This window comes from Rana temporaria, chromosome 4, assembly GCF_905171775.1.
Source record: "Rana temporaria chromosome 4, aRanTem1.1, whole genome shotgun sequence".
NCBI lineage: Eukaryota > Metazoa > Chordata > Amphibia > Anura > Ranidae > Rana > Rana temporaria.
The window spans coordinates 283,716,395-283,729,020 of record NC_053492.1 but is presented as its reverse complement, the minus strand read 5'-3'; the positions used below and the strand labels follow the sequence as shown (position 1 = coordinate 283,729,020).

At 44.1% G+C, this 12,626-nt stretch overlaps 1 protein-coding gene across 10 annotated transcripts in view; it reads right to left on the bottom strand.

The window, feature by feature from the left end:
* Positions 1-4,355: 4,355 nt before the first annotated feature.
* Positions 4,356-12,626, bottom strand: part of NCOA7 (nuclear receptor coactivator 7) — a 224,283-nt gene continuing 216,012 nt past the window's right edge. For all 10 annotated transcript variants that reach the window (XM_040350372.1, XM_040350368.1, XM_040350375.1 and 7 more), the window contains 2 exons: positions 9,080-9,153; positions 4,356-5,702 (listed from right to left, as the gene is read on the bottom strand). In XM_040350372.1, the coding sequence (XP_040206306.1) occupies positions 5,567-5,702; positions 9,080-9,153 (210 nt within the window). In that variant the 3' untranslated portion in view covers positions 4,356-5,566. The remainder of the gene's footprint in view (positions 5,703-9,079; positions 9,154-12,626) is intronic.

Sequence of the window (12,626 nt, the reverse complement as noted above, 5' to 3'; positions counted from 1 at the left end):
TAAATACAGCACCTTGAAAAAGTATTCATACCCCTTGATATTTTCCACATTTTGTCACGTTACAACCAAAAAACGTAAAACATTTTTATTGGGATTGTATGTGATAGACCAACACAAAGGGACACATAATTGTGAAGTGGAAGGAAAATGATAAATGGTTTTCCAAATTTTCTTACAAATAAATGTGAAAAGTGTGGGGTACATTAGTATTCAGACCCCCTGAGTCAATACTTTGTAGAACCCCCTTCCGCTGCAAGTCTTTTTGGGGATGTCTCTACCAGCTTTGCACATCTAAAGAGTGACATTTGTGTCCATTCTTCTTTGCAAAATAGCTCAAGCACATTGGATGGAGAGCGTCTCTAAACAGCAATTTTCAAGTCTTGCCACAGATTCTCAATTGGATTTAGGTCTGGACTTTGACTGGGGCATTCTAACACATGAACATGGATTTGATCAAAACTATTCCATTGTAGCTCTGGCTGTATTTTTAGGGTCATTGTCCTGCTGGAAGGGGAACCTCCTCCCCAGTCTCAAGTCTTTTGCAGACTCTACCAGGTTTTCTTCTAAGATTGCCCTGTATTTGGCTCCATCCATCTTCCTATCAACTCTGACCAGCTTCCCTGTCCCTGCTGAAGAAAAGCATCTTCACAACATGATGCTGCCACCACCATGTTTCTGCCACCACCATGTTTCACGGTGTGGATGGTGTGTTTAGGGTGATGCTCAGTGTTAGTTCTCCACCACACATAGCATTTTGCTTTTAGGTCAAAAGGTTTAATTTTGGTCTCATCTGACCAAAGCACCTTCTTCCACATGTTTGCTGTGTCCCAACATGGCTTCTCGCAAACGGACTTCTTATGACTTTCTTTTAACAATGTCTTTCTTCTTGCCACTCTCCCATAAAGGCCAGATTTGTGGAGTGCACAACTAATAGTAGTCCTGTGGACAGATTCTCCCACCTGAGATGTGGATCTCTGCAGCTCCTCCAGAATTACCATGGGCCTCTTAGCTGCTTCTCTGATGAACGCTCTCCTTGCCCGGCCTGTCAGTTCAGGTGGACGACCATGTCTTGGTAGGTTTGCAGTTGTGTCATTTCCATTTTTGGATGATGGATTGAACGTTGCTCCATGAGATGTTCAAAGCTTGGGATATATTTTTTTTAAACCTATCCGTGCTTTAAACTTTTCCACAACTTTATTCCTGACCTGTCTTGTGTGTTCCTTGGTCTTCATGATGCTGTTTGTCCACTAATGTTTTCTAACAAACCTCTGAGCGCTTCACAGAACAGCTGTATTTTTACTGAGATTAAATTACACACAGGTGGACTCTATTTACTAATTAGGTGACTTCTGAAGGCAATTGGTTCCACTAGATGTTAGTTAGGGGTATCAGAGTAAAGGGGGCTGAATACAAATACACTCCACACTTTTCACATATTTATTAGGTCTGGGGCGCGCATGCACGCCGCCGGAGACCCACTCTCGCTGTAATTAAAGACAGCGGGAGCTGATCTGTGGGTTCCACAGACTCATCATTGTGGATCATTAGGCAAAAAGCCAGAATGGCGATTGCCTAGATGTTAACCCCTTTCCAGCCACCCAGTGTCATTAGTAGCGTGACAGTGCATATTTTTAGCACTGATCACTGTATTAGTGTCACTGGTCCCCAAAAAGTGTCAGTTAGGGCTCTTTCACACGGGCGGCCGGTCCGCCTGCCAGTTTTTTTGGTGGACCTGAACGGGCGCTCCGTGCTCCTCTATGGAGCCGCGGATGTCAGCGGTGACATGCCCACTGACATCCGACCCAGAATGCATTGCTGGAGGAAAAGGAGATAGCACACTGTTACCGGCACTTACAATATGATTGTCTCCGGTCTGCTGGAAAATTAGTTCTTGCGAGCTGGGCTGCCTGCCTGGGAGAGCACCGCCGACGGGGGTTGATCGTGAGCATGGAGGAAGAGGAGAGCCGTGGCATAGCACGCTGTAACGGTGCTTACATGATGTCTCCGCTCTGCTCGACACAGCCCCACCTCCTCCTGACCTGCAGCTGTCATAGATAGAACGCATCGCAGCAGTGGACCGGCGTTCTATCTATCACAGGCACGGGTCAGGAGGCAGGGCTGTGTCGAGCAGAGCAGAGACATCTTGTAAGCGATGTAACAGCGTGCTATCCCACGGCTCTCCTCTTCCTTCATGCTCACGATCAACCCCGCCTGCGGTGCTCTCCCCCCCCTCTCCCAGGCAGGCAGCCCAGCTCGCAAGACCTCATTTTCCACTCGCAAAATGCGAGTAGGCGAGTGGAAATTTTGAGGGCTGATCTAGGGTAATACCAACCTAATAGTTTTCTTCGTTCTTCTCAAGACCTCCTCTGCCCTCTAGCTCCCTCATCACCTCCTCCCATGCTCACACCTCCAGGATTTTTCCAGAGCCTCGCCAATCCTATGGAACTCCTTACCCCAATCTGTTCCAATTATCTCCAGCTCTATTAGCCTTTAGACAATGCCTGAAAACCCTCCTCTTCAGAGAAGCCTATGCCTCCCACACCCAACAACTGTATTTTCATTTTCTCCATCTGATCATCCCCCCCATTATTTTTACCTTTTGTTCCACTTGACCCTTCCTTCTAGATTGTAAGCTCTAATGAGCAGGGCCCTCCGATTCCTCTTGTATTGAATTGTATCTGGAAGATTTTTTCTCTTTTCCCAATCCTGCAACAACCCACATGGTAACAAGGACAAATAGAGAGAGGGTTATTTTACTCCTCGGACACAGACAGCAATAAAAACCTCATACTGTAAGGGTTTAAACCCCTCACCACGCCATCCAAAACTAAAAAGTAGAATTTTGGTTTTATACACACACACACACACACTTTAAACCAGGGGTTGGCAACTCCCGGCACTAGTGCCGCAAGTGACACAAGGCCTCTTTTGCCGACACTCGACTCCCTCCCCATCAGCAGAGAAGTGCAGGAAAGTGTCAGTGAGACACGAATGCATTCCAATTTCATAGTTCCCCACACTGCACCGAGTATGAGGCACTGTGCACCCACACATTGTAAAAGATGGGACGCATTGTTTGGTTCTTTAATTTTGCTGTAGCTGCGATTGTAAGCTCTTGTGATGGCAAAGAGATTGCCTCGGGGGGGGGGGGGCAGTCCCTGTTTCCAGGAGGACAACTGTCCTGGCCACTGCTAAAGCCAATCACAGTCCTGATAGTCCCACCCACCATCTGAAGGAAGATGACTCGCTTGGTTGCTACTACCAATCTCAGAAAGAAGGGATTTCACTGAGTGATAAAACTACAATCAGGTGACAGTTTCTGGAATTACTGTTGAGCTTCTGGGAACTTTGTTGAAATTATTCCTGAACCTTTGCATCACTTACTACTGAACCCCCGAACTCAGTGTCCCTTTAAGCCAGTGTTTCTTAATTCCAGTCCTCAGGCCCCCCCAACAGGTCAGGTTTTCAGGATTTCCCTCAGATGAAAAGGCTGTGGTGATTACTAAGGCAGTGAAACTGTTCAAATCACCTGTGCAAAATAATGGAAATCCTGAAAACCTGACCTGTTGGGGGGGCCCGAGGACTGGAATTGAGAAACACTGCTTTAAGCCAATATTCAGTGCAATGAAAATCACACCCAACTTTGCTGCACTTTTCCTCTACTGTGGGGGCCCAACTTATGATCCTGCACACAGGCCCACTGCTTTAAGAAAATACCCCTGACCTGAGCTCATCATTGCGCATTCATTCCAGATGCTTGTATATGACATTACATACATCTCATACAAGCAAGTGGGCTGGATGCAAGAGGTGGATCAGCAGGTTGAGTGTGCCAGGACAGGTAGATGCGTCCCATCTCAGCTTCCTTTCACCACTCTGCATAGGACACATATCACAGATGAGAAGAGGGTACAGCAGTGGAGCATATGAGCAGGAGGGGTTCAGAGGTAGGACAGAAGAGCAGGAGGGTACAGCAGTGGGGCAGAGTGCAGGGAGGTACAATGGTGGAAGAGATGAGAAGGGGGTTCAGCAGTGGGGCAGATGAGCAGGGGGGGGGGGCTCAGTGTTGGGCCAGATAAGGGGGTTGCAGTGGTGGGACAGATGAGAGGGGGGATCAGTGTTGGGCCAGATAAGAAGGGGATTACAGTGGTGGTACAGATAAGCAGGGGGGGGGGGGTTCAGTGTTGGGCCAGATAAGGGGGTTACATTGGTGGGACAGATGAGCAGGAGGGGGTTCAGTGTTGGGGCAGATGAGAAGGGGGTTCAGAACTTAGTTACTTTGAAGCAGTCTTTGTGTAAAGTTCCTGCAGGGAAAAAAAAAATATATATTATAACACAAAAATGACAAACTGTGATTCCAGATATTTACTTTATTACAAGAATTCTCCCAGCAAAATCAGATTATTGTGGTCACATTACTCTGTTTAAACAGATTTACTTTACACCACAAACCATTCTTACTTAAACGGACATAATTATAGTTTGCTAGACTTTGCCCTTTAAGAAATAATGCAAAATAAAATGCTTTTAGAAAAAAAAAAAACACACACAACAAAAAAACAAAAAGCAAAAAACAAGAAAAAAACATTACAAAAATAAAATCAAGCAGCTTTTAGAAACGGCCTGCGTTCCTCAGTACAATACTCTTGCCTGGAACAACTTAACTGCTCAATGCCACATCTCTTTCACAAAGACACTTTGTTGCCAACATTCTCTTGGCCAATAACAAAATTTGCAAAAAAAAATATATAAATGTTTTTATTCTGCCTTGCTCTAATCCAAAATTGCCAGTTAATCTGGCTGAGCCACATCATGGCCATTTTAAAAAACACTAAAGAAGAAAAAAAGAAGTTGAAATGACACCAACTAAACTTAGAAGCTATGGGCAACACTTTCCCTTATTTTCAACAGACTTTATAAACTTAGAACTGGTGTTCACCTGAAGGGAGCCTCTTTGGATCCCGTCTTCAGGCCTCGCCACGTTATTTGTCATAAAGCTAATATCATGGGAATTTTCGTTTATGGTGAACAGATTTGTGCGCATGTATTTTAAAGTGAATTAAAAAAAGTGCTTTGAAGGCATGTTTAAAAATTCAAGGCCAGCAATATCATTCAATAAATAAAATGCAAAGTAACGTGGTAGAATTGATCCCTTAAAATGTGAAATATTTTCTTTCATTTTATGTACACAACATTAAGATTTTTTTCAGTCACTTTTATTCAGGTTCCGTGAATAAGTCATTTGGTCAAGTGTGCTCTACCACAACATGAAGGCTTAGACCTAAAAGATGAACATTTATAGCAAAGCTGTTTAACCACGTGTTCAGTTCCTGCAGCCCCGCACACAAAACGGCTTGGAGTAGTCAAGAGATTTGTTCGGGACACTATTGCATTCTGGGAAAACATGGATTCTTCAGTGCAAACATGAATGTCATATTGTTTTAAGTTCAGTAATAAAAAAAAATAAATAATCAAATGCAAGTCTTTGATGAAAATTCATGGACCATTTTCTTGCATCTTCTCCTTTTGACCCTATGTAACAACATCTCCGGTAGCACAGCATCGTTTATTTAAAGGTCCACACTTCTATGTCCTGTACAACAAAGTCTTCTTTCTTGGATAAGATGTCATTCTTAAATGTGCCGCAAGAGTTACTCCGTCCGTGATATAAATCCGAATCAAGCCATAATCCAAATCCACTGCTGTAAAGAATTACAGTAAAATAAAGTTTTAGGCTTCAATAAAAAAACAAAAAAAAAACAAAAAAAAAAAAAAAACGTAAACGTAAATGAAAAGGCATGAATGAATGAATGAATGAATGAATGAAAAACTTATATAGCGCGGCACATGCGAACTTAATCGCCTCTGGGCATATCTTACATTTCAAAAATTAACTATGGTGAAAGATTTTGTTTAGCTTTTTCAACTAGGGCCAGTTGCCAGGGTCCCAAGTACTGTATGGAGAATTAATGTGCAGCCACCAACAGGGCAATCTAAGCTATGCTTTTATAGGTTTTCCCATTGCCTACGGTTTACTTTAAGGCTTTCAATGCCAGAGCAGTTTTTACATTTTTTCAAACGTTTAAAAATGTTGTTTTAGGTCTGAAGATTACTTAAAATTGCCAAACATTATATGTTTTCTGAAGGCAGAGATCAGTAGTTCCAATTCTTTATGGTACACAATATTTGCGCAATGGTTTATCGAAGGCAAATTTTCAGTAAAAAAATACTACGTACAAGATGCCAGGGATGGATCCCTGATGGTAAATATGTATCACCATTTTATGGGTTGCGGTCCCTTTAAGGGGGATATAAAAGACCTAACCCGCCTGCCAGAGAGGAGCATAAATTAGCCAGCAGGTCCATAAGGCGTAGTCTGGGACAAGACACAGTGCGGTTGATTTACTAAAACTGGAGTGTGCAAAATCCAGTGCAGCTCTGCATAGAAACCAATCCGCTTCCAGGTTTTTGTCAAAGATTAATTGAACAAGCTGATTAGCTACCATCAGGGCTGACACAACATTGTGCTGCCTGGGTCCAAGAATTAAATGCTGTCATCATTGCCTCTCAGTGCAGCCCATCAGTGCCCATGGGTTTCCATCAGTGCACCTATAAGTGCTAATCAGTGCCACCTCATTAGTGCCCACCAGTGCAACCTATCCGTTTCCCATGAATGCAGCCTCATCAGACAATCCACACATCGCATTGGAGAGAAGCCAAAGAACCTACCTGCCAGCCAGCTCGCTGCACATACGATCAGCGCTCCAGGGATCTCAACGCCGCCACTCCCACTCCGAACCCATGCAGCCTCAGCTCCCCCCCCCCCCCAACTATACATCGGGGCGGGGTCTGAGTCAGAATCACTCCCAGCCCCGTCACCTCCCCTGCTCCCTGAGGACCAATACAGCTGGCTACCTCAGTGCTAGTGGCATTGTGGGCAGTGGCGTCACTAGGGTTGGTGTCACCCGGGGCGAAAAAAATTGGTGTCACCCCCCCTCTCCACCAACAATAGTCCCCTTCAGTACAGACCAGATAAAGTCCTCTAGGTGATATCATTTCTATATGACAAGTTATTTGTATTAAGACAATTTGGTTGTTTTGGAAAGGGTAGGGGGAACATTTTTTTTTTTTTTTTGGGAGATTTCCCTTTACTTCCTGCAACAGGAAGTGGAGAGAATTCTAGATTTTTAGATCTCATGACAAACCTAAAATTTAAAGCTGAAGTCTGGGCATATACATTAATGTGCGTCACCGTAGCTACATGTATAACATACTGCATCTTAATCTGCAGTTGTTTCTTACTGTATGTGTTTATGCTGGTAATAAGGGGAAAAAACAAGGCTGGAAATAATGGTAAGGCACTACCTGTTATGGCGACCAGACCAGTCACCCCAGTAGGTGGCCTGTGTGTGGCCAAATGCATCACTTTAAAGGTTCTAAATGTGATGTAATCAATGCCTAAACTAGGGGGGTTTACAGTTCTTTTTTACAATTTCAATTGTGTGGTTAGTTGCTTTGCAAGAGGGCAATTCTGTTCAGCCAGTGTTGTGAATCAAACATCTAACACAACCAGGCAAGTAACATTATTTCTAATTTCGGCTTCCTTGATCTGCTAACTGGAAAGTTTATCAGAGAACACTAAAACTATATCCGTATGACCACACACATCCACTACTTAGGGCCCTGTAATCTATTTTTTTTAATACTGTTTTTTTCTGCTTCCTTTTAAATGTTCTCAGAGCTACTGAACCCCTTAATTTCCAGCTCACTTACATCTATTTGGAATGAGCAGTGCACGTTAGTTGCAGTCATGTGCATTGCTCTATGCACACTACAAATCCCATAATCCCTAGTTCATCTCAGAGTGTGCTTATGGAGAATTGGAGGAAACTGAAAATAGTAGAAGGTACTTTTTGAGTCAACACACATTTGAATAGAATTTTAGTATTTTTTTTTTTTTTTTTACTACCAGACTTTTAATGCGAACCTAATGGCCAATGAACATGCTGTAAGCAGTATGGTGGCACTGGAAGCAAAATGTACACAGGTGTCATCTGCCTGGCTTATAAATCCAGAAGAGCTGTGTCAATCACAAGACTGCCAAACAGAATTTGGAATAATTTTGCAATTAAAGCTGTCCACTTACATGTAATTTTAACTGTGCTGTTTACCAGAAGTTCCACTTACCATATTTATCAGCGTATAACACGCACTTCCCCCCCCCTTAAAATCAGGGGGAAATCCTGGGTGTGTGTTATACGCCGATCCCTACTGTCTGTGAGGGGAAGAGGGGTGAGCGCCACCGATATACACATAGCCGAGTCTACTGTGTACTCGGCTCCGCTCGCAGTCATGCTCAGTCCCGCCATTGGACCTGTGTTATGTCCATCATAGGAGCCTGGCCAAGGGGCAGAACTGCGAGAGGAGCCGAGTACACAGGACATCCGGTTCTGTCTATCTCGGCGCCACGGCGGTAATTTTAAACATTCATACTGCAAGGACACTGGGCAAGGCTGCAGATGGACACTGGGCAAGGCTGCAAATGGACACTGGGCAAGGCTGCAAATGGACACTGGGCAAGGCTGCAAATGGACACTGGGCAAGGCTGCAAATGGACACTGGGCAAGGCTGCAAATGGACACTGGGCAAGGCTGCAAATGGACACTGGGCAAGGCTGCAAATGGACACTGGGCAAGGCTGCAAATGGACACTGGGCAAGGCTGCAAATGGACACTGGGCAAGGCTGCAAATGGACACTGGGCAAGGCTGCAAATGGACACTGGGCAAGGCTGCAAATGGACACTGGGCAAGGCTGCAAATGGACACTGATAAGGCTGCATTGATGGGCATTTAAATGTAAGTTTTTATCCTTAAACTTCCCTCCTAAACTTGGGGTGCATGTTATACGCCGATAAATACGGTAATTGGAAACAAAGAATTTTAAGTGGCTTTCTCTCTTATTCTTAATAGTAGAACGTACTTGATAAAATAAAAATAAATATGACACCGTTTATGTTTATAAGCTGAGAAATGTTTTGATGCAAAAACCAAAAGCATGAGAAAGTATGTAAATACTAACCCTCCACCTCCCAGTGCCAAAGAAGCGGTGTCTCCGTTAATAAAATATGAATTGTCTCCACTCCACTTGAATGCCTGCAATGCAATAAATGAGAAATACATATAAAATCATTTTGGCAAACTGGATGAGCACAAGACGGATGAAAAGTAGTGCAGAAAAAACACATTACATTATTGTCAATAAAGAGTTGTTAAGTAACTGAAGCAACAATCGGAATCTATTCGGCTAAAGTAGAACCAGTACAAGATGGCTCTAAACAATAGGTTGCAAGGTCAGGTCATACATGCCTCTAACAAGTCACCGGGTCATGTTGCTGATTCTCTAAAAGACAAGATGCATAAAGGAATACTAAAGCTATATATGTTTAATAAATTGCACCTGCAAAATTGGAGACTTACTCAACATGTTGATGCTGCTTCTTCAGTGGATCCCCCCCAGTGCCGGGTAGATGTTGGGATTCAGGGAGTCTTCTTTTCCTGAATGGCTCTATAGAAACACCTTTGCACACGGCAAGGACTAGTGCTGAATGGACATGCGCAGGGGCGGACTGACCATTGAGTCACTCGGGCACTGCCCGAGGGCCCCATGCCACTAGGGGGCCCCATCAGGGTTGCCAGGCTCAGTAAAAACAGGGACAGTATTTAAAAATCTATGTTTTTTTAGATCTGTCCCTGATATGTCCAAAACCGACATGCTTTTGATGGGAAAATCCTGAGATTTTAGCTGCCCCGCCTCTGCGCTGCCTCCTGGCGTGATGGCCATCTGTAAGCCCGGGGGCCCCATAATCTTCTATTGCCCGGGGGCCCCATGAGTTGTCAGTCCGCCCCTGGACATGCGTCTATTCAAACACAGAGCAAGCCATTCCCCTTAACCCCCCCTTCCAAGCAGGTAAACTGCTGGTGCCTGGGCTGTTCCCTTTGACCCAAAAGGCTGCATTGAGCGACCCAGAGCCCATGGCAGTGAATAGGGATGATGTAAGTGTTTGTGCACACAAGTTTAGTGAGGGATGTTTACCACACTGCTTGGCTTGCTTGCACTTACCTACTGCCATATGGAGGACATATATTTCTGGCATGCAAAAGGAACTAGAGAAATCTTCCCTGGTCACCTTGGTTCACACTGCGTACAGAGACAAATCGGAGTGGCTCTGTACCATATTATTACAACAATCCCCAATGTAAACAGTGCACCATTTACACTGGTAGGTCTGCCCCCTCCCCTTACAACAGAGGAAGAGACAACTAAAGAATGAATCATTCACTAGTACTTGTTCAGGGCAGCAGTTGTGGGTTTGTTCTAGCTCTTTCACTATCCCTTTCTCTATATCTAATCTCTATTCTGTCTCTGCAGTAAGCTGTATATTAACCACTTCACCTCCCTTATCCTACACAAGTCCATTAACCCCCTCATCTCCATCCTCTCACTGTATGTGACCTGTAGATTAATGCCTTCACCTCACCCTCCTGTGTATGACCTGGATATTTAAATGACTCTAGTGCACCATTATCAAGCTCCATGTAATAACCCCCTCAATACCAGCATGTTTATTCATTGCCAGATCAACTTGGTGTGTCTACTTTCCAAAAAGGGGTTATTTAGAGGGTTTTTGTACTATCCTACAATGTAAATTTTATGTGTGTTATGACAAAGTAAGGAAAATATTTTCTTCAGAAATATTAATCCTTTTTACAAAAGATATTTTTAAAGCTATAATCTGAAACAATGCACCAATGTACCAAAATGCAAAACTAAAATCTTAAAACATTATGCTTAAAAAAAAAAAAAAAAAAAGTTTTCAAAAAGGCCACTAGGTGTCACCAAATGGGTATACATTTAGAGTCAGCATCCATACAGGCAAAAGCAGCAGGATCACAAAGTGAAAGTCTAGTTATATCCTAACTATCCTTAAAGTGGTTGTAAACCAATTCTAATTACTCTGTAGTGTAAAGGAAAGATGTCTATACCTATTCTCAGGGCACTCGAGTCCGGTCACAGCGCCAGGTTCAGTTTAGAGAAGGGACAGCCAGCAACGGATGCCCCATAGTAAGTCTATGGGTGACATCACCAAGGCTCTGCAGCCATTGTCAGTGATCTGTCCTCTCCCCTGAAGCCAGCCACTGGAGAGCAGTGTTACCAACCGCCAGTATTTTTACTGGCAGTCAGTAAAAAATGGGAACTTTTCTCCTGCCAGTAAATGCCAATAAGAGGAAAAGGTTGCCATTAAAAAATATGGCTGTGACACTCGGCTTAGAACTGTGCATAGGCAGCTCAGGGGTCAGAGCTGGCTGAGACCACCCAAGTGCCTGCTACAGTCTGTTTGGGCGATGCCGGTGGGGTGACGGGTCTGGTGGGGGAGGGGGGGTGTCTGAGCGTGTCGCGCGATGTCAAGGGAGCGGAGCGGCCAGAGCCATGTGTTGTCTGCAGGACGGGAGTAAGGCAAGCCAGCAACGGGACTGTCAGTGCTGTTTGGACTGGAGGGGACTGAATGGACCACCTGGCAGAGAGACTGTCACTGTGACTCAGGAGAGGACATGTCATGTCGGTGAGGAGTCATCAACATCTGTGCTGCTGCACACTGCTGTCAGTATCACTGTGAGAGTCAAATTTACAAGTACATCACCCATTCCAATTTCTTGCCCTCCCAAGTCCTGTCTCTTAGCTACTTACTTACCATATCGAAAAAAATAAATAAGAAATATGCTTTTTGCCTGAATATTGATCTACCTTAAATCGCATTGCTACTTGCATATTGTACTTATTTGTAGCATAAATACTGAAATGTGTTATTAAAACTGTAATTTTGTAACTTTTGGAACTGCCAGTAAAAAAACTTAGCTGTGCCAGTAAATTTTAATCTGGCAGGCTGGCAACACTGCTGGAGAGATCATGTGACCAGACCGGGGTGACCTCAGCATAGGTAAGAATAGACATCTTTTCTTTACAAGGTAATTAAAGTGGTTGTAAAGTCTGAAGTTGTTTTACCTTAATGCATTGTATGCATTAAAGTGGAAGTTCAGCTACATTCTAAGCCCAATCTATCTAGCCCTGTAAAGAAGAGATTGTTACTCTTACCCATTCTTCAGTTGCTCTGCTCCGGCCCCATGCTGAGCTGACATCAGCGACTTCAGTGTGTAGGTGTGTGCAGGAGAGGCAGCCAACAACTTAAGCCCCATAGTAACTCTATGGGTGACATAACTTCGCCAGGCATTTCACAGCAGCACTTGCTGGAGACTGGACTGGATCGGCTTCAGAAAATGTAGGTATATCGATTTTTTTTCTTTACAAGGTTAGAAAGATTAGTAGGTAGATTCACGTAGAAAGGATTAAAGTTACGGTGGCGTAGCCTAGCCTGTTTAGACTACACCCCCATAAATTAGCTAGGCTAGAAGTGATTCACAATCTACTTACCTGCTAATTTACGGCGGTGTAGCCTCAAACGAGCGGGCGGAAGGGCGCCTGATTCAAATTGGTTGGAGGGGGGCGTGTTGTATGGAAATGAGGCTTGACCTCACGTTTTTTGACACTGCGCATGCGCCGGGCGACTACA